We start from the raw sequence: 23497 nt of genomic DNA, 5'->3' as shown, positions 1-23497 counted from the left end.
TTTTATATATTAAATACTTTTGTCTAAAAATGTGTGCGTGTTTACTTGGCTGGATCAATTGGTGAGAGAAGAGGACAGCTGTATATAACTTTCTTTTTTGATATAATGTTTTCAAAGCACTAAAAAAGGAAGGAACTATTTTTTACCCAGATACATGTAACTACTTATATTTTGTCCATGTGTTTTATCAGGATTTCCCATATGACACACACATATTTATATAAATGCATTATCAGTTTTGTTAACCATTTGGATACTAGTTACTTTACTTCTTAAAACTGTATTTACAAATAACAAAGACACAAACCACAGTATACTTATCTGATTTTAAGATTAATAATAAAAGAGTATTATGTGATCCACAGCCTACATTTAAATTTCATCCCAATAACATCCAATCCCAATAATATTCTTTATACCTTTCTTTTTTTCTCCAGGCCAGAATCAAATTTAGGCTCATATACTTCATGAGATTATTTCCTTAAAGTTTCTTTAGTTCTTTTTCATGTTTCTTATCTTGATAGACCATTTTAAAGGGAAAAAAAAAAGCTTCTTGGGGGCTTGGGGGGCTTAGTGAAGTCTTTGCATTTGGCTCAGGTCACGAGTCCCACCCACCCACATGGAGCTCCTTGCTCAACGGGGAGTCTGCTTCTCTCCGCCTGCCATTCCCCTGCTTGTGCTCTCCCTCTCTCTCTGACAAAAAAAAAAAAAAAAATTTATTTTGAAGAAATAAAGAATAAAAGAAAGAATAAAAAAAACTACTTGTCCAATGCTACTTAATTTGGATTCATGTTACCTCTAGTTACATTTAAGTTATGTATTTTTGATAAGAAATACCACAAAAGAGATAATAATTTGTAGAATGATATCCTGTCATTATTCTGGTCCTCATCAAAATTTAACTCACTAGTTTTTTTCATCTGTTATTTTCTCCTAAATTTTTAGCTAACATTCTCCATTTATTTTTTATATCACTATGGACTCAAGCAACTATATACCAAAAAGGCTATGATCCATAGCAGCATTTTTTTCTTTCAAAAGATTTTATTTATTTATTTAACAGAGAAAGACACAGCGAGAGGGAACAGAAGCACAGCGGAATTGGGGAGGGAGAAGCAGACTTCCTGCAGAGCAGGGACCCCCCTACTGTGGGGCTCGATCCCAGGACCTGGGATCATGACCTGAGCCAAAGGCAGATACTTAACAAATGAGCCACCCAGGCACCCCCATACTGTCATTATTTTGATGATCCAAGTATTACAGCCTGACATAGTAAACAATAACTTCTTTATCTTTTTGATATGTCAATATACTTCTTTATAAACACTTTATGACATTACATGTTCAAGTCTCATCTTGTACTTTCCTACTGTAGGTCTCCAAAGAGTTACTAGTTCAATAAAATGAGTAATACTAGGTAAAAATACTTTTTAATTTATACTTGGGTGCCTGGGTCACGCAGTGGTTGGGCATCTGCCTTGGGTTTGGGTCATGGTCTCAGAGCTCCCTGCTCGGTGGGGATTTTTATAAGCACCTATTAACCAAATCATCAAACAATATACACCTCAACTATCTAAGGCACAAGCACAAGCAAAGAGCCCACCACTATAGTCAAATAATGAGTATTAAAAATATCCACATTTTTAGTATGTAACTCAATTCTATTCATCCTGACATAGCACATTAACAGACTAGTAGTGGTTTCAACTACACATTATGCTCAATCCGGTTTTCAACTGGAGAGCAGAAAACTTTTCTTTTCCATACTTAAATATCCAAAATTGGACCTACAAGGCAGCCGGGTTTTTGTCTGTCTGTCTACAAATCTGGTGTAATACAGAGGAGGTACAGATATCGGAAGAATGCTTTGTATTCCAGCACACATACATTCCAGTAAAGCTTTTGATAAGGACACATAATACTGGAATTGATTTTTTTTTTTAAATATTTTATTTCTTTGACAGACAGAGATCACAAGTAGGCAGAGAGGCAGGCAGAGAGAGAGGAGGAAGCAGACTTCCTGCAGAGCAGGGAACCCTACTGTGGGGCTTGATCCCAGGACTCCAGGATCATGACCTGAGCCGAAGGCAGAGGCTTTAACCCACTGAGCCACCCAGGCGCCCCAATACTGGATTGATCTTTAAAGCACCAAGAAGAGAGTCCTCATATGGCAAATATTAAAAAGTTTTTTTGTTGAGACCAGAGGAAAGTTTATGTCAACATATTTAAACAATTCCATAATCTTAGAACCAATGAGAACATATATCATCATCTTGTAAATTGCTAATAATTTTTTCTGAACAATGGAACATGTTAAATGTTTTTTTATTAAAAACAACTGTAATGTATTACTCCAAAACAAAGTTGGTCAAAATTAACAAAGGGATTATTAATTAAGTTTTCTTGAAAAGCAGTGTGGCAAGTGAATGCAAAAATTTAAAGTAAGTTCAGAAATACCCAAAAGAATAGCAACTGATGTGGTAATAGCAGACAGAGCTCCGAGATGTGGAAAGATAAGCATTTAGTAACATGCCTTGAAAAGCTGACCTAAAGTTTAGTTGGTGTAAATTTTGGGATGCTGAATGGATTTTTAAGAGTATTTCACTTCCATCTTCTGATCCATGTAAAAACACATATATTTTCATTTCTGACATAATTAAAACTGAGGATAAAACAAAAACCAAAGAAGGGAAACCTATGCTGATTCCCAACAGTTAATTTTAGTTTACAATACATACCTCTAGCATACAGTCGAATACTATTCATGTAATTTGCAAGGTTTTCTGCCACCAAAGTAACTAAGGCATGATTGTGCTGAAGCTGGTTGATTAAATCATGACGATAAAATACATGGGGACTTCGCTGAGTTTGACTAAAACGAGAACGACTTAACAGTATAATTAGGCAATGAACACTGTTGTAACTAAGAATTTACAGAGACTATGCCAGCTGCTAAAATTCAGATATTTAAAATGTTTTACTCTCATAATAAAAACTGGGTTAATATCTTCCTTTAAAGACCAAAGTATCAAGCAATTTAAATAATTACAATCTCGAAACATATTTATTCTAACATTCTCATCTTACATGAAAATCATCAATCAGTATTCTCCAACTTCAACCATGATATTAATCTTACATAAATATCAAAGCACAGGAACAAATTTGCATGAGCAAGTATATTAACCCTTAAAAGTCCATTCTGTTTTTGCAACCACTTTTGCCCTTGGAAACAACCAGAAAGATACCCAGCTCCCTTTGTTTTGCCATTTTCAATGGAACCATCTAATGCTCACATCATTATTAATCCACTGGTGATTAAATCATCTGCCTTCGAAGACTACATAATGCTGCATGAATAAATAAGCAACCAAAAAATGGGTCTGTCTGATAAAAGATATGTATGTCCTTTATTAAAAAAAAATTTTATCTATAGATTATTTCATGATTTCCTCTAGTATTTATGCCCACAAAGGTTCCTAATTTCATGTAATTTTTCCAGCATTGGGGAAAGAAGAATGAAAATCCAACTTGAAAAATTAAAGCATAAAAGTGGGATTCTATAAAGACTTCTGGTCAGCTCAGTTGGTTAAGCATCTAATTCTTGACTTCAGCTCAGGTCATAATCTTATGGTCATGAGATCAAGCCTTACATCAAGCTCTGGTCTGGGTGAGGAGCCTGTTCCAGATGATCTGTCTACCCCCAGTAGTTCTACCCCATCATGCCTACTTTTTCACTCTCTCAAAAAAATAAGGAAAAAAAAAAAGGCATTCTGTAATTCAGTTTGAACAGGAATCCTGTTGGCACATACATTTATATCCACCTACAACTGTGAAAAATTTTGGCAATCATGTAACAGTCTTACAAGAAAATGGCTTTTTTTTTTTTTTAAAGATTTTATTTATTTATTTGACAGACAGAGATCACAAGTAGGCAGAGAGGCAGACAGAGAGAGAGGAAGGGAAGCAGGCTCCCTGCTGAGCAGAAAGCACGATGCAAGGCTTGATCCCAAAACCCTGGGATCATGACCTGAGCTAAGGCAGAGGCTTTAACCTACTGAGCCACCCAGGCGCCCCAAGGAAACTGCTTCTAAATGGTTAGAGTATCTATGATTATTTCAGGTTAGAAAAAAACTAGAGCTCACTATCAGGAATCCTATCTGCACTGTAAACCCTGTTGCACTATTCCCAAGATTTATCCATATTATTTTTTCTTGTGTCATTAGTTCCAAATTGATTACAAGAAAGTAAAAGGTAAATTATTTCCATAACCATTTAGCATCAAGGCCAAACACATAAAATTTGCTCTTTAAGAAAAATCTAAGTAAAATAAACATAGTAAAAAGTATCTTTAAATAAAATCTTTTCATAAATTAATTCTTATCTTGAAACCCATAAAAAGGGTAAAACTAACTCAAGAGTGGGATAAATACAACCCATGCCATAATGTTTGGTATATCAGCTAGAAGTCCAAGACCATTCTGAACATACAGCTCAAGTCAGTATCTTTTGACTCTGATATTAAATTGCTATTTTAACATTTGCATTAACTGGTACGCTGTTTTCACCATAATATATACATAAAAATTAGAAAATTTTCTATATTAAAAGCCTTACCTCAAGTTTTGAGGTGCTTCACCAAACAAACTACAAATTTCTCTTATTTGTTTTAGTGCAGGAATTACCCACTTGTCATTTGTACGAAGTTCTTCTATAAAGCGATCTATCCACTGGATCTTCTGTGTGTCTCGATCCTTAAACACACACAAAAAGTTAATGGTTATACAGACCAGTATTCAATATAATTCTGTCTTCAAATTATTCTGAGAATAACAAAGTAGAAAAGCTTTTAAGAAAGGATCATAAAAATTAGGAATAAGTATGTTCTTATTTTGAAATGATCACCAAAGTTCCAAAATGTAAATGGAGTAAATATACTACTATAAAAATGGAATAATCCAGATTTAGATATCTATGCACCAAGATATAGTCCCAAGTTTAGGCATATTAGTAAGTCTGATTTAAAAATATATGCTCATTGTGAAGATTTCATTTCTATTCAGTGTTTTATAAGGTTCTGGTATTACAAAACTTGGCAAAAACATATAATCCAAACGGTTACCATATGAATATGATGTTAGCATATTTTTTTTAAATAGGAGCAGGGAACCTAAAAATTTACCTTTAATCCAGAAAATAACAATGAGAATACATGTGAAAAATTATGCAATAAACACACTTTACATAAACTTTGTATTATTTAAAAATATACGCATCTCTTATTATAATAAAACTTAAAAAAACCCAACATGTAAGAATGTTACAGAAAACAGATACAGGCACTCACCCTAAAGGCAAACTAAGAACATTCATGGATGTTGTAGGAATATGTTTATTTCTAATATGCGAAAATGTGTACTTGCTTCTTTCTTATTATCAAGATCACTAGTAATCAGAAATTCACAGGTGTACTAAGATTTTTAATTGGAATGATTCTATTTCTGTACATGTGTATGGAAGAAAAGCCAATTTTTTGTATTTCTTTATTGTCTCACTTAAAGTACATTTTGCAAGCACATGTACATCTCTTTTAGAAACAAAACAGTTCTTACATTAAGTATTTCCACTAAATACCATGGACAGCCATCCACCAACAGACATTTTAATGACTACACAATATGCTGAAGAGTATATTCATGTATTTATGTGATTTTCCCTTTTCATTCATTTCATTTCAGCAAAAAATGGTCTATTCCAGGGGATCCCTGGGTGACTTAGCTGTTAAGCTAATTTCTTTTGGTTCAGGTCATGAGCTGTGTGTCAGTTCAGCACTTAGGGCTGAGTCTGGTTGGGATTCTCTCCCTCTTCCCCCTCCTAGCTGGTGCATGCACCCATGTTTGTGCTCTCTCCCTCTAAAATAAATAAATAAAATCTTAAAAAAAAAAAAAAAAGAGAGAGAGAGAGAGAAACAGGGAGGGAAAAGAAAAGAATAATGGTCTAGTCTGTAAATGTCATGCTTTTTTTTTAATCATTCCCCAGGAAAAAATTAATTTTTTCCCCAGGAAATGTGAAATTATACGGCTGTATTCTATGAACATTTTTATGGATTTAAAAATATTTATCCATGAATATTAAATGCATCATGACTCGTTAAAAAAAGTGCTTTGGATTGACAGGGCAAGAGAATTACATATTCATTTGTTTTAAATAACTACATCATGAACCATAAGAGACTGGACTCTGGAAAACAAACAGGGTATCAGAAGGGAGGGGTTGGGGAGATACGTTAGGCAGGTGATGGGTATTGAGGAGGGCTTACTGCATGGAGCACTGGGTGTTATATGCAAACAATGAATTATGAACACTACAACAAAAGCCAAAAAAAACCCAAACAAAACAAACCCCTAATGATGGGGGCGCCTGGGTGGCTCAGTTGCTAAGCGTCTGCCTTTGGCTCAGGTCATCATCCCAGATTCCTGGGATAGAGCCCCCGTACTGGGCTCCCTGCTATGTGGGAAGCCTGCTTCTCCCTCTCCCACTCCCACTGCTTGTATTTGTTCTCTCGCTGTCTCTGTCAAATAAATAAGTAAAATCTTTAAAAAAACAAAACCAACCAACCAACCAAATGATATTCTGTATGGTGACTAATATAACATAATAATAATAATGATAATAAAATAAAAAAATACACCAAATGATAGCTAAAGTTGAAAAACAAAAACTCTTTTTATTAAATCCCGTAAAATCCAGTTATCTACTAATGTGATAACTTAGGACACTGTGCCAGGCAAAGATACCAACAACTGAATAAAGGAAGTAACACTTGAGCTTTTTTTTGTTTTGTTTTTTGTAGTTTTTTATTTATTTGACAGACGGAAATCACAAGTAGGCAGAGAGAAAGACAGAGATAGAGGAGGAAGCAGGCTCCTCGCTGAGCAGAGAGCCTGATGTGGGGCTCCAACGCAGGACCGTGGGATCATGACCCCAGCTGAAGGCCCACTGAGCCACCCATTTGAGCTTTTACAGTAAGTGTGTTGCTATGAGCCTCGTAACACTACTCTATTTAATAAAATAGAATTTAAACTCAAGGTCTTTGTAACATTTTGATATGCCAGATAAACATTTATTGTAGTCAAGTACAATGAGTCAATCAATGAAAAATCAAATACTGTCATCCAATAAAATAACTGGAGTCTTTTTTTCCTTTGATAAATCTGAAACTCCTACTGCATAACTGCAAATCTAATATATCACTTCCACTATAATTTTTAAGACTTTATATATTTAGAGAGAGGGTGTGTGGGGAGGGGCAGAGGGAGAGACAAAGGAAGAGAATCTGAAGCAGACTGCTGCTGAGCACAGAGCCTAACATTGTGCTTCTGTGAAACCTAGGGTTGGAAACTCAATTGACTAAGCCATCGAGGCAGGCTCCCCTGTCACTATGATTTTCAAAATTTCCATGTTTTGTTTTTTTAAAAGATTTTATTTATTTAACAGATATCTCAGGTAGGCAGAAAGGCAGGCAGAGAGAGAGAGTGAAGCAGGCTCCCTGCTGAGTAGAGAGCCCCATGCTGGGCTCGATCCCAGGACCCTGAGACCATGACCTGAGCGGAAAGCAGAGGCTTTAACCCACTGAGCCACCCAGGCGCTGCCAACTCTCATGTTTTTAATCTACTTAAGACAGTGGTTAGGATAAATTTTAATTTATCTCTTCCTCAGAATTAAAAAAAAAATCAGTTTTACACTGACACTTGCAATTAACTAACCCAGACTATGAATGATAACTTCATTTTTAAGTATCCAAAATAATGTTCTCTGAATTCACCCAGTTCTCTAAATGTGTGTGTGTATATATATATGTACTTTTTTTTTTTTTTAAAGATTTTATTTATTTATTTGATAGACAAAAATCACAAGTAGACGGAGAGGCAGGCAGAGAGAGAGAGAGGGAAGCAGGCTCCCTGCTGTGCAGAGAGCCCGATGCGGGACTCGATCCCAGGACCCTGAGATCATGACCCAAGCCGAAGGCAGTGGCTTAACCCACTGAGCCACCCAGGCGCCCTGTACATTTTTTTTTTTTTTTTTAGAGATTTTATTAATTTATTTGAGAGGCAGAGAGCATACAGCTGGGGGAAGAGCATAGGCAGAGAGTGAGGGAGAAGCAGGACCCCTGCTGAGCATGAGGGTCTTGATCCCAAGATCCTAGGATCCTGACCTGAGCTGAAGGCAGACGATTAACTGTCTTAATAACCCAGGTGCCCCAGCAGTACTTTTTTTGATTAAGGCAATCAGTGCAATAAATAACTTAAGACTGCAAACACTTGGCTTCCAATATGTGTTAATATCATCTTGACCTTGCTAGAACTGATTAAATTCAAGTCCAACTAAAAGTGAAGCCCTCACAGAACTAAGAACAACCCTGTCCAGTCTTTTTATTTTTTAAAAATTCTTTAACCAACCAATTAGAAATACGGTAAAGCACTTATAAAAATCCAGAAACAGGTCTGAAAATGTAAGTAACTATATAAAAATGCATACCTGAAAGCAATAAACGTAAGCAGCAGAAGTTAAATACAGGAAAAATGGGCGCATGGGTGGCTCAGTAGGTTAGGTCTCTGCCTTTGGCTTAGGTCATGAACTCAGGGTCCTGGGATTGAGTCCTGCATGGGGCTCTCCGCTCAGCGGGGAGCCGGTTTCTCCCTCTCTCTCTGCCTGCCTCTCCTGCCTACTTGTGATCTCTCTCTGTATGCCAAATAAATAAATAAATAAATCTTAAAAAAAAAAAAAAAAAGAAAGAAAAAAAGGTGCACCTGGGTGCCTCAGTGAATTAAATAAAGCTTTTGCCTTCCGCTCATCAGGTCATGATCTCAGGGTCCTGGGATCCAGCCCCGCATCAAGTTCTCTGCTTGGCGGGGAGCCTGCTTCACTTCCTCTCTCTCTCTGCCTACTTGTGATCTCTGTCTGTCAAATAAACAAATAAAATCTTAAAAAAAAAAAAAAAAAAGGAAAAAGACAGGGAAAATACTTGTATTGTGACTTACATAAAGGAAGCTTTATTCAGGAAATTCTCTTAGCTTTATTAACTTCTGAGGAAGATTTTCCCTCCAAAGTCACTACCAGCTTTAATAATTCATGATTCTATTTTACCTTCATATACTGAACTATAATACTATTACATAAAAATTTGTTTTACCTACACAAATCTTTTTTTGTAGAGAGGTAAAAGTGCTTAGTAAATGGTATTAAAAAAATGCAGAAAAAGCAAAGGTAAGTCAATTTTTCAAAGATTAGTGTAAAAACAAAAATAATGGAATTATCTTATAACTAAATCATTCTCATGGTGAAGGGAAAAAGGTAAGAAAAAAAGAGTAAAGAACCACTCCCATACCTGGGAACAACTGTAATCTAGTATTTTTATGTGGGCACTGAGAGCTAAGTCCATGATGTCTACAGGCACATCATCACTATGGGCCAGATTCCAAAGCAGGTTCAAAACTTTGTGTGCCATCACACCATCTTTATCATCTTCTGCAAGACGGCGAATCAGCTCCAGCAGCTTTTCGCGTTGCTTTTTACTGGCATTAGTCCAACTTGCCTAAAAAAAAAAGTGTAAATTATGTAAACCTCACAAACGTTATGATTTATATATCCATTTATATTAGGTCATTATTGTTTTAATTACATGGCTTTCGATAAACTATACTGAATTCAGCACAGCCACATACACAAACCATTAGTTTAGCTTAACTGAGCACTTAATTAACCACATCTCATTTGAAAAATCTCACAGTATTCATAGGACAGAATAATCTAAATTCAAGAAAAAACACTCCATTTATTATTAAGGACTTTATCATTAAAGACTTTAAAATTCCATATTAGAAATTAAAAGCATCATATACAAAACACATTAAGAAGTCCTAAAATTTAAAAACAAACAAACAAAAAACCAAACAATTCAAATTAAAAAACAGACAAAGGACATTTTTCTAAAAAGATATATAAATGGTCCATTACTGGGGCACCTGGGTGGCTCAGTGGGTTAAGCCTCTGCCTTTGGCTCTGGTCATGATCCCAGGGTACTGGGATCAAGCCCCACGTCAGGCTCTCTGCTCCATGGGGAGCTTGCTTCCTCCTCTCTCCCTGTGCCTGCCTCTCTGCCTACTTGTGACCTCTGTCTGTCAAATAAATAAATAAAATCTTTAAAAAGAAAAAGGTCCATTACCACATGACAATGACCACATGCTCGAAGTCACTGATTATTAGGGAAATATTAAATTACAATGGAAAAGTACCTTACACCCGTGAGTGTGTGTGTATCAGTATGGCTATCAAAGACACACAAAAAATCAAGTGTTACTGAAGATGGGAAGAAATTACAGTTGTGTGCATCGTTAGTGGAAAAGTAAAATGGTATAGTCATCTTGCAAAACAGTACAAATTCCTCAAAAAAATTAATTTTCACATCATCTGAAATTATTACACCATCTAGCAATTCCAGCTGTAGGTATATACATAACCAAAAGAACTGAAAGCAGTCTCAAACAGATCATCTGTACACTTATGTTCATAGCAGCATTTTTATTCAGAACAGTTAAAATGTGAAAGCAATCCAAACTGTCAATCAATTAAAAAAATGGATAAACAAATGTGGCATATGTATTCAGTGGAATATTACTCATTTAAAGAGAAAGAAAATTCTGAAGCATGTTACAATATGAATAAGACAGTATGGTTAGTGAAATAATGAAGTCACCAAAAGATAGCAAATATTGTATGATTTCACTTCTATATGACATATCAGAGCAGTCAAAATCATATAGACAGAAAGCAGAATGATGGATGCCAGGGGCTTCACAGAGAGGAATAAGTTCTTACTGTCTAATGCGTATCAGTTTTATAAGAAAAACAAACAGCTCCAGAAACAGACTGAATGCTGGTTACAGTTGCACATTACCATCATATTTAATACCAATGAACCATATACTTAAATATAGTTAAGATGATAAATTTTATGCGGTATGTATTAGCACAATTTAAAAAAGAAAAAAATTGTTTGTATTTTTTAGAAGATTTTATAGATGTCAACGATGAGATGACAGGTGTTTGAATTACTAAAGATACTCAAAAGGCCATACAAAGACATATTTCAATACAATACAGAAAAATAAAAACAGAAACCTAAAAATAGAAAAATAGAAACCTAAAAATAGAAATAAAAATAGAATACAATACAGAAAAATAAAAATAGAAAAAAAGAAACCTAAAATTTAGAACATTCCTCTCAGGGCAGACAGAAGAGAATAATACAATACAATAAATAAAATAGCAAGCTTAAACCCTAACGTATCAAAAGTCTCATTAAATATAAATGGTTTATTTTTATTTCTTCAAGATGGAAGGTAATTTTTTTTTTTTAAGACCTCTATTTATTTGACAGAGATAGAGACATAGTGAGAGAAGAACAGAAGCAGAGGCAGAGAGAGAGGGAGAAGCAGGACCCCTGTCAAGCAGGGAGCCTGATGTGGGCTTGATCTCAGGACCCTGGGATCACAACCTGAGCCAAAGGCAGATGCTCAATTACCAAGCAACCCAGGCACCCCAATATATATTGTTTAGACATTCTAGTTATAAGGCTGAGCTTAAGAGAAGCTACTAGTATTGTTAGATATAAAGTAGCCAGGGTCAAAGTAAAAAAATGCAAAAAGATATACAAACATTAAAGGAAAGCAGAAGTGGCCACAGCAATACCATATAAAATAGATTTCAGAGAAGAGTATGTAACATATATTGAGTGAAGGTCAGTCTACCAAAAAAAAAAAAAAAAAGAGCATCCCAAATGTATATGCATCAAGTATGAATATACCACAAAATATGTGAAGCAAAACCTGACAGATTTCAAAGACAGAATAGGGAAATCCATAATAATGAGAGACATCAATATCCATCTTTAAACAACTGAATGAACTAGACAGAAAACCAGCAAAAAACTGAACTCAACAAAAAACATCAAAGAACAGGATTTAACTGACAATTAAAGAACAACTCTACGTAATCTGCAGAATATACCTTCTTTTCAAAATAACCACAAACCCCACCCCAGACAACATATACAAATATGGAATATTATTCAGCCATAAAAAGAGTGAAAATTTTGCCATTTAGAAAAGTGTGGATGGAGCTAGAGTATATATGCTAAGCAAAATAAGTCTGAGAAAGGTTATCACATGACTGCAGACTTTAAGAAATAAAGTGAATGATTACGGGGGGAAATAGACAAAAAAAATTTATTAGGAAAAAAAGTAAAACAGAGATCTCACTATAGACATTAAAGGATAACAGAGAACAAAAACAACTTTACATACCTAACTTTGAAAAATTACATGAAACGACATCACTAAAAAACACAAATTACTGCAATTCAGCCAAAACAGACTACCTGAATAGAATACAATGACTAGGAAACTGAATTCAGGATTCAAAAACTCCCCAAAACAAGTATCACCAAACCCAGATGGTTTCACTAAAATATTATACCTAATACTTAGAAGAAGTAACATTAATATATAATTAATTTCTTCCAGAAAAAAGGAGAAAAATACACAAAGTTTACATTATGAAGCAAAATACACCCTGATAAATACAAAAGAAAAAGAACTACAGATCATATACCCCATGAATATATTATAAAATTCCTGAATATAGTATTAGTAAATGAAATTCAGCCAACATGTTAAAAAAAAAACATGATCAAGTGCAGTTTATCTGAGGATGCAACAGTTGAAAATAACTAATATAACCTATCACATTAACAGGTAAAGAGTAAAAATGGTACATGCACATCAATGTCAAATAAAACATCTCACAAAATTCCAATCCATTCGTTAAAAAAAATGAAAGTAAAAATGGAGGGGAACTTTCATAACCTGATAAAGGGAAGCTGTAAAAAAACACACAGTAAACGTCATTCTTAACAGTGATACACTGATTAATTTCTCTCCCTAACACAATGATGTCTGCTCTAGCTATTTCTATTCAACATTGTGTTGAAATGTGTGGTATTGGCCAAGTGAGTGACAAATGGAAAGAGAACCTAGAAAGAGATTCATATAAGTATGTTTTAACTAGCCTGACTAGCTCAGTTAGTACAGCATGTGAAACTCTTGATCTCAAGGAGTAAGTTTAAGCCCCATGTTGGGGGCAATTAAAAAAGTAAGTATGTCTGACACTTGACAAAGGGGCAAAAGTGAACTAATTTAGGCAAGATAAAAGACTACCTTTCACAAAATGGTACTGCAACACTGGTCATACACAGAAACAAAAACAAAAACAAAAAACTTACCCTGTAATCTAAATCCTACATCTAAACAAAGGTAGCTCAATATGGGTAATACATTAACTGCAAAATTTTAAAACTTTCTCAAATACAGAACATAGGAGAAATTCTTTGGGATTTACAGATAGGCAACAAGTTCTCAATCTTGACACCAAAAGTGTGACACACACAGGAAATAAACTAGACCTCACCAAAATTAAGAACTTTGTTGGTCAAAGACCCTATTAAGAGGATGAAAGGGGGGATGCCTGGGTGGCTCAGTTGGTTGAACGGCTGCCTTCGGCTTGGGTCATGATCCCAGCGTCCTGCGATCGAGTCCCACATCAGGCTCCTTGCTTGGCAGGGAGCCTGCTTCTCCCCCTGCCTCTGCCTGCCACTCTGTCTGCCTGTGCTCTCTCTCTCTGACAAATAAATAAATAAAATCTTGAAAAAAAAAAAGAGGATGAAAGGGGGCGCCTGGGTGGCTCAGTGGGTTAAACCTCTGCCTTTGGCTCAGGTCATATCCCAGAGTCTTGGGATCGAGCCCCGCATCAGGCTCTCTGCTCATCAGGGATCCTGCTTCCCCTTCTCTCTCTGCCTGCCTCTCTGCCTATTTGTGATCTTTCTGCCAAATAAATAAATAAAATCTTAAAAAAAAAAAAAGAGGATGAAAGAATCTAAAGACTGGGAGAAAATATATGCATACCACCTATCTAAGAAACAACTTATCTAAGAAACAACTTAGCATGTTGAATACATAAGAATTCTGTAGGACTCCTGGGTTAAATGTCTGCCTTTGGCTCAGGTCATGATCCCAGGGTCCTGGGACCAAGCCCCCCATCTGGCTCCTTGCTCAGTGGAGACGCCTGCTTCTCCCTCTACCCCTCCTCTGCTTGTGCTCTCTGACAAATTAAAAAAAAAACAAACAAAAACAAAAGCAAAAAAACCAACTCTGCAAATTCAGTAATTTAAAAAACAACGCATTTAGAAAATAGAAAATAGGCAAGAGGCATGAACAGGTACTGTTTTATGGCAAATGAGCACATGAAAGATGTTCAAAATCACTGCCATTAACCAAATATAAACTGAAACCACAAGGAGACTTTAATGTACATCTATCAGAATAAAAAAAAATAATAAATACACAAAACTCTGAGAATAATGTTAAAAAAATGGATCACACAAACTGTGGTTGGAAATACAAAATATTATAGTCATTCTGAAAAATGGTTTGGTATATTCTTTTTATTATTTTATTTTTTATTTTTTTTTAAAAGATTTTATTTATTTATTTGACAGAGAGAAATCACAAGTAGTCGGAGGCAGGCAGAGAGAGAGAGAGGGAAGCAGGCTCCCTGCTGAGCAGAGAGCCCGATGTGGGACTCGATCCCAGGACCCTGAGATCATGACCTGAGCCGAAGGCAGCGGCTTAACCCACTGAGCCACCCAGGCGCCCAGGTTTGGTATATTCTTAAGGGTTTTTTTTTTTTTTTTTTTAATTTGACAGAGATCACAAGTAGGCAGAGAGAGAGGAAGGGAAGCAGGCTTCCCGACGAGCAGAGCACCTGATGCAGGGCTCGATCCCAGGACCCTGGGATCATGACCCGAGCAGAAGGCAGAGGCTTTAAATCCACTGGGCCACCCAGGTGACCCTGGCATCTTCTTAAAAGCCAGAAGTATCCTCAACAAAATACAAAGAAATCCAGGAAGAATTATATACAAAAGACTTATACACTGTAAGAAGTGGGATTTATTACAGACATGGAAGACTACTTGAACACAGAAATATCAGCCAATGCAACATAGAACAGTGCAACATAGCCCATATCTCACTAGACGTAGAGAAGGCAAACTGACAAAATCCAACAAACTTTTAAAACTAAAACATTCAAAAAATGAGGAATAGAAGGGAATTTCTTAAATCCAATAAATGGCAAAAACAAAGACCTGACAATGTATGTCATACTTAATGATAAAACATTTTTAAGTTTTGCACTCAATATTGAGAATACCCACTTTCACCACTCCCTCAACATTTTGTTATATGTTTTAATTAGGGCTAAAATAAACAAGGATGTAAAAAAAAAAAAAAAAACAGATAATGAGATTGGGAAGAAGTAAAACTATCTCTAGTTGTAAATCATATGATCTTGTACATAGAAATGTAGAAAATCTAAGATCTCCATTAAAATATACCCCCACCCCCCCGCCAAGTAAAAGGCATGATAGGTTTTCAGGACACAAAATAAAATTTAAAAGCTCAACTGTATTTCTATACATGTTAGATACATTTTTCTATATATTAAATTAAAACAATCCCCAAATGAAGAAAACCCTTCTACTCACAGTAACATAAAAAATTGCATACTGCTTTAGTATAAATTTAACAAAAATGCAACGAATACCAAGGGGTGGGGGAACTGCTGAGTGGCACCTGGGTGGCTCAGTCAGTTAAGCACCTGCCTTCACCTCAGACCCAGGGTCCTAGGATCAAGCCCTGTACTGGGCTCCCTGCTCCAGGGGGAATTTGCTTCTCCCTCTTCCTTTGCCTGCTGCTCTCCTGCTTGTGTGCTCTCTCTAATAAATAAATAAAATCTTAAAACAAAACAAAACAGTGCTGAAATCAAACAGTATCTAAATAAATGGAAAGAGAGCTCCAAAAAAACTGAAAGATATTCCAGATTCATGGACTGGAACACTAATATTGATAGGACAGCAGTATCTTTATAAAATGGCTTTGTAAAGAAGTAAACTAAAGATGTGAACTACAAAAGACTAAACTAAATAGTAATATGCAACTACTATGCATCATATATATACTATATATATATATATGTACATATATATGCACTATAAGAGCAAATGCAATCTCAGATAAACTATGTTTACAAAAAAAGTCTGCACACCAATTTCCATAGCAGCTTTATTTTTAAAAGCTCTAAATGAGAAAAACCTCATTATGTCCGTTTATGGTAAGCAGTTAAATAAACCCTAAGTGGTTAAAAGTTATATCATGAGTACTGCTCAGGATACAAGAATATATACATATAATACAGATATATAAACAAACTGTATGAGCTTGCAGAAAATTATGTTAAGTAAAAAAAATTTCCAAGTGATCCTGACGTTCTCTCAGGACGTCCTCCTTAGTTATGTCTGCTTATCATATTGCTATATGGCTATATATTATATGATTCCATTTATTTAACAACCTCAAAATGACAAACTGTAGAAACAGACACCAAGCTAGCAGTTGTCAAGGGTTACAGGTAAAGTAGGGCTAAGACAGAACTGGTGTGGCCATAAGAGGACTAATGAAGAATCCACATGGTGATGGAAATAGAACTTAAAGTATGAATATTAATATCTTGATTAATATTGTACTTCTGCAACATGTTTTCAGAAGAAAACTCTAAAGAACATATGCAATTCTCTGTATTATTAAATAAAGTTCATGTGAACCTTCAAAATAAAAACTTAATTTATAAAATAAAAATAAAATAGTGTTCCTTAAGGCCAGTTAATAGAACATAGGAGTAGTTTCATGTATTCTTTCCTTTGTCTTCAGTAGTTACTAGAACATAAGGAACATAAGGAGCTGCTAGTTGCTTAAATATCCAGAAACCCGAGAAAAAAATAAATAGCTTGTAATGGAGACATTATAAAATTTAACATGATAAATACAGAAAAATGAAACAAAAATGAGACTTATGGAAAGACAACTTAAGTGCTTGCTTCTAAAGTGGTTTAGCTCAGCAAAATTCCTTCTGAAATGACAAAAGGAATACAAAACTACCAATGATTTTGGGAAATGATTATAATCATGGATATTATAGGAACAAAACAGATAAAGGCGACAACTACACAATCAAAGAGGATTAAAGCACAACATCCAATCATACAGTTAAGATCATACTTCATTCCTCATTTCAAGTCCTAATAAAACCATGAGAAATTAATTTGTAGTCAATATGGGCAAGGGCTGTTCATATATACAAAATACTCAGGAATGAATTTAAAAAAGGAACACAGAGTACCACTGTAGCTACAGCTGGTTAAGTATCTGACTCTTCATGTCACCTCAGGTCATGATCCAGCGATGTGGGACTGAACCTGACGCTGAGTGTGGTACTTGCTTAAGATTCTCTCTCTCCTCCTACACCTCTCCCTCACACATTCTTTTCTCTCTCTCTTAAATTAAAAAAAAAAAAAAAAAAAAGAGGAATAGGAAAAATAAGCATGTAAAAGATAAGAATAACCTCTCACTAGAAAGGAGACAAATAGTTCAAAAACAGGTAAAAAGAGGGGCGCCTGGGTGGCTCAGTGGGTTAAAGCCTCTGCCTTCAGCTCAGGTCATCATCCCAGGGTCCTGGGATTGAGCCCCCCACTGGGATCTCTGCTCAGCAGGGAGCGTGCTTCTCCCTCTCTCTCTGCCTGCCTCTCTGCCTACTTGTGATCTGTCTTTCAAATCAATAAATAAATCTTAAACAAAACAAAACAAAACAAACAGGTAAAAAAAAAAAGAAGTTCAATCTCCTTAATCACTAAGAATATGAAAACCAGTAACACAGTAAGAAAGAATCTCAAACCATGAGGAATTGTGATAAATCAACAATTTTTTAAAAAAGATTTTATTAATTAACTTTACCCACTGAGCCACTCAGGCGCCCGATAAATTAACAATTCTGACAAAAAATGTCAAGGACTGGAAATTAGTATTCTGGTAGATGAACACTTATAAAGGACTCAAATATTTATAGATATTTGATATTTATCATCTGAGCAATATGATAAACAAACATAACTAAGGACAAATATTTAGAGAAAGTCAGGATCACTTAGTTACAACCTACAAAGAACTGTTAAATGACCTATACTTCAGGCTTTAAATGCTTTTAGTGAGGCTTTTTTTCTTAAGACCTTTCAAGTCAAAATAAATTATATCATAAAACATCTCAAAATATAATGCTTTTAATTGAGTAACACATTCAGTAAACAATAAGGCAAAGGGCTATGCTTCGATTATAGAATTTTTATTATGATTATAGTTAAAGAATCTTGCCAATATTAGAAACAGAGGAAAAATTGATACCACTCCATCTTTCTGTCACAATGACTATTTTTTTTTTTTTTTTGACAGAGAGACATCACAAGTAGGCAGAGAGAGAGAGAGAGGAGGAAACAGGTTCCCTGCTGAGCAGAGAGCCCGATGCGGGACTCATCCCAGGACCCCGAGATCATGACCTGAGCTGAAGGCAGCGGCTTAACCCACTGAACCACCCAGGCGCCCCTGTCACAATGACTATTAAATATACATCACCATTTCAAAAGTTATCAAACTAAATTTTACAGGGGTGCCTGGGTGGCTCAGTGGATTAAGCCTCTGCCTTTGGCTCGTCATGATCCAGGATCCTGGGATTGAGCCCCACATTGGGCTCCTTGCTTGGCGGGGAGCCTGTTTCTCCCTCTCTCTCTGCCTGCCTCTCTGCCTATCTCTGCCTACTTGTGATCTCTGGCAAATAAATAAATAAATAAATAAATACATAAAATCTTTAAAACAAACAAAACAAAACACTAACTTTTACATTATCCAAAGTAACTTCCCAATATTGATTTTAGTATTTACTGAGATCAGTAGTTGCCTGCTCTACCAAATGACCTACCCAGGCACCCTGCTACAGATTTTTGAACATATATCCTGATAAACATATGATTAATTTTTTTCAGGTACACATTCAGAAATCCAACAGGTGTACATCACAGAACACGAATCATACATTTTGACAGATAATGTCAAATGTTTTTCTCATTTATTGTACCAAATGAAGTTACCAAGAGCAATGCAAATTACTTTCAACAAGAAATCCTGTGATTCTAATGCTTAAGGTTACTAAAATAATCATTTATAACAATGGCATATGACTTTATCTTCCTAATCTACATATTCTCTAACAAACTTTGCCAATTACAGGGACTGAATATAAAAAAGTACCCAAATAGATTAATGCAGATAGGATGTCAGAGACTCTGAGCGCTCTTTCTGAATCTCACTTTTATATTTTATGTATGTTATGCCAGAGAACCACTGCAGTTTAGAGTATTCTTTTAGCTATATATAGCAAGTAACACTCTCCTGCATTTCCAAATGCAAAAGTATGCAAAAATAAAAGTCACCAGAAGAAATTAAACAAACTGAAATAAAAAAAAGTGAAAAATGCGATTATTCTGTGATGGAAACGGTAACTATAATAAAAACTAATGTTAAATTCTGACTAGAATAAGCAACTATCAATTCTTCATGAAAGATTCTTTGGTGAAATTTGATAGTAAGTATATATTAGGTAAACATAATTAATTAGTAATTAATTAATTCTGTTTAAGAAAAGATGGTACTACTTTACTATTTGAATTATTACCTTAAAGCAATCAAAAAGATGATCAAGTTGCTCAGGAGAAAAATCCCAAGCCAACTTTGCCAGCAGATCATGTACATTCTTCACAATGGCTTCATGTTTCCCTGCCTGTTGAAAAACAATATGAAATATACCAAAGTAAACAAAAAGAACCAAGCTGTACTAAGTTTAAATAAAGAAATGAACTAAGTAAGTAGAACTACTTTGTTCACTTCTATTAATAAATATTTCCACCTGTTTCACTTGAGGTTACAGACTAATTGTTAATATTTTAAAATGCTTTAGAGCTCCCACTTGTATCACTTTATACTCAATTTCTTCATATAAATGGTAATGTGCTTTCAGAATTCAAATGAAAATTACAGATATTTCTAAATAAAATGAAGAGAAAATAAGGCAAAATAGTGGATTCAAAACTGAATACTTAAGTACTCAATGATGGGAAGACTAAATATATATTTAGTTTTTCTTTGAAAAAGGTGGGCTGGGGGGCTCTGGGTGACTTAGTCGTTAGGTGTCTGCCTTCAGCTTGGGTCATGATCCCAGAGTGCTGGGATCTAACCCCCTGCATCGGGCTCCCTGCTCAGCAGAAATCCTACTTCTCCTCTCCTATTCCCTTCTCCTTGGTTCCCTCTCTTGCTATGGCTCTCTCTGTCAAACAAATAAATAAAATCTTAAAAAAAAAAAAAAAAAGGGTGGGCTGGGCAGGACTTTGTAATCCTCCCAACTTGTTTCTGAAAAAAAAAATACTCTCCTAACATTTGTTTCTTTATGACTTGCAAGAAAAAAATCAAATTTAATTATTCTTGTATGTCTACATGTAATATATGTAACTATTGTATAATTTATGATTTATACCTGCAAAGAGAGTCAAGATCAGGGTAACTTGTTTTTTTATTTAAAAATACTCAACACAACTCTGTGTATATCAAGAGTTAAACTTAAAAAAAAGTCAAATAGTACAAATTCATATGCCAATACCTACTAGCTACTACAAAATATTAATTTTTAATATTTTTCTTATAAAATAGCTATAATTAAATTTCTTACCTGTGCTGCCCAGATGTTATCAAGATCCTGTAATGTAAGAGCTTTTTCTTTAATCACAAAACGAAGAATCTTCTCTAGCTTTTCCACATACTGAGGCTGATGAAGACTATCTCGCAAGACTATGGATAAGATACTGTTCTGTTGTATCCATTCCTAAGTACAAAAATTTGTTTAAGCGGAAGCTAAGATTTGGGTGGGCAAAAATTACAATTACAAGATAAATAAGCACAGAAATGTAAATGCACAACATGGTACTGATATTCAATACTGCTGTATGATGTACAGGCAGTGTATTCTTTTTTTAGAAGATTTTATTTATTTGAGAGAGAGAGTGTGTTCAAGCATACGAGGGGTAGAGGAAAAGCAGCAGCAAACTCCCTGCCCAGCAGGGAACCCGATACAGATTCTGGGAATCTGGAATCAGGACTTGAGCTGAAGGCATATGCTTAATTAAATGAACCCAAGAACCTGGGGGGTACCCAGGAACCCCCAGAGAGTATTATTCTAACAGTTTTCACAACGGATAAAAATATTTTTCTTAAAAAAAAAAAAAAGAAAAGAAATCTATACAGGATGACAGATGTTAAATTTACTGTGGTAATTATCTGACAACACAGGTTTGAACTGTGTTGAGTCCATGTATGCACACTTATTTCTCCTTATGATTTACTCAATAACATTTTTCATGATTACTTTAGTGTAAGAATATATATTACGTAATACATATAAAAAATATTTGCTAACTTTTGCCATAAATAAAGTTTTTAGTAGTTAAGCTTTTGGTGTATCAAATTGTATGAGGATTTTCAATTATGCAGGGCATTGTAGCAGAGCCCAGGAGGCTCAGATCGCTTAGCGTTTGACTTCTGCTCAAGTCAGTCTCCAGGTCCTGGGATGGAGCTCACTTCACACTCCTGGCTCAGCAGGGAGTCTGCTTTTCCCCCTTCCTCTCTCCCTGCTTATGCTCTCTGTCTCAAATGAGTAAGTAAGATGTAAAAAAAAAAAAAAAAAAAAAAAAAAAAAAAAAAGTTAACTGTATATGTAAATTAAGTCATTATCTGTATGTTTAAATTTATATAGTTACATATGTCAATTACATCTCAAAAAGCTGAAAAATTACAAGTAAAAAATTAAAATATAGTTCAGATTTCTGAATAACGTTACTGGATTAAAACACGTTCACATGTTTTACATTTGAACATGCTTCACATGTTCACATTTACAAATTATAACACTCTAGTGTAATATGTTTATGTATTCCTTTTTTTTTTTTTTAAAGATTTTATTTATTTATTTGACAGACGGAAATCACAAGTAGGCAGAGAAGCAGGCAAAGAGAGAGGAGGAAGCAGGCCTCCTGTGGAGCAGAGAGCCCAATGCGGGGCTCGATCCTGGGATGGTGACCTGAGCTGAATGCAGAGGCTTTAACCCACTGAGCCACCCAGGCGCCCTGTTTATGTATTCTTTTAATGCAAAACTATACAATAGTTCACAGAATCCAATTTTGCACACGAAGTGCTCCCAGAAGTACTAAACTTAAAAATTATATCCCATAAAAAAATTTTATTCCATATAATGTGCTTATTGTTGTAACCACAACATAAATAAAGATAATTGTGCTTATTGTTTTTTTTAAATGAAAAAATATTACAATAAAGAACTGTAAAGAATTTAATTTTTCGGGCGCCTGGGTAGCTCAGCTGTGCAGCACCTGCCTTTGCCTCAGGTTATGATCCCAGAGTCATGGGATTCAGTCTCACATCAGGCTCCCTGCTGAGTGGAAAGCCTGCTTCTCCCTCTCCCACACCCATTGCTTGTGGTCCCTCTCTCTCTATCTCTCTCGGTCAAATAAATAAAAATATAAAATCTTAAAAAAAATTTTTTTAGTTATTCACATACAAAAATGGTCCCATAAAAATGCACCTCAGCATATTCCTCATACTATCTGTGAGAATAATCAGTGTTATATTTCCAGTCGGTCTTATACATTCTTTGGGGGAAAAAAAATCAATAGAAATGCCACAGCAATTACATACTGCTACAAAAAGTTTCCCAACACTTTCATTTTCTGTACTTTTCCAGGACTGGTAATAGTTCACAGACAAGGGGACATTTTAAGTAGTTAAATACTTGCTGTTTCACAAAGTAGGTAAATGCCATACTTGAAACCTGACTCCTAACAGTGAATCAGAACCTGGGGTCAAGGTTACATACCATTTCCCAATAACCAAGAAGCCTCAAACATCTTAGACATTTTGATCATTTTCACTGATTAAAAATAATTTTTTTTAAACCAGGCTGTATGCCACTGTGAGCCTTGAACTCACATCCTGAGATTGAAAGTCACATGCTCTACTGACTGAGCTAGCCAGGTCCCCAATCATTTTCACTATTAAACTTAGGACTTGTTTAAGATGGAGATCATTCTTCACACATTTATACCCAGTACTGGCATACAATATATACTCAAAATATATTACCAAGCAAATACCTTATAAGGCTACGGGACAGTACTCATTTCAACACTTAAACATATAAATATCTATTTTAACTCTTCCGTTTCAATGCCAAAATGATAAACATAAATGACTCAAAAATTAACTTTTACAGATGCCTGGATGGCTCAGTTGGTTAAGCATCTGCCTTCAGGTCAGGTCATGATCCCAGGGTCCTGGGATCAAGTTCCACATCAGGCTCCTTGCTCAGGAGGGAGCCTGCT

General features: G+C 35.3%; 1 protein-coding gene across 2 annotated transcripts in view; it reads right to left on the bottom strand.

The window, feature by feature from the left end:
• The window catches only part of LOC116583895 (probable ubiquitin carboxyl-terminal hydrolase FAF-X), a 138436-nt gene that overhangs the window by 84105 nt on the left and 30834 nt on the right, over positions 1-23497 (bottom strand). For both annotated transcript variants that reach the window (XM_032331881.1, XM_032331882.1), the window contains exons 10-14: positions 20779-20931; positions 19732-19836; positions 9389-9595; positions 4618-4754; positions 2739-2872 (exon numbers count right to left, since the gene is read on the bottom strand). In XM_032331881.1, coding sequence (XP_032187772.1) covers positions 2739-2872; positions 4618-4754; positions 9389-9595; positions 19732-19836; positions 20779-20931 — 736 coding nt within the window. The remainder of the gene's footprint in view (positions 1-2738; positions 2873-4617; positions 4755-9388; positions 9596-19731; positions 19837-20778; positions 20932-23497) is intronic.

The sequence above is a fragment of the Mustela erminea genome, chromosome Y (genome assembly GCF_009829155.1).
Source record: "Mustela erminea isolate mMusErm1 chromosome Y, mMusErm1.Pri, whole genome shotgun sequence".
NCBI lineage: Eukaryota > Metazoa > Chordata > Mammalia > Carnivora > Mustelidae > Mustela > Mustela erminea.
This window is presented reverse-complemented; position numbering and strand designations above follow the sequence as displayed.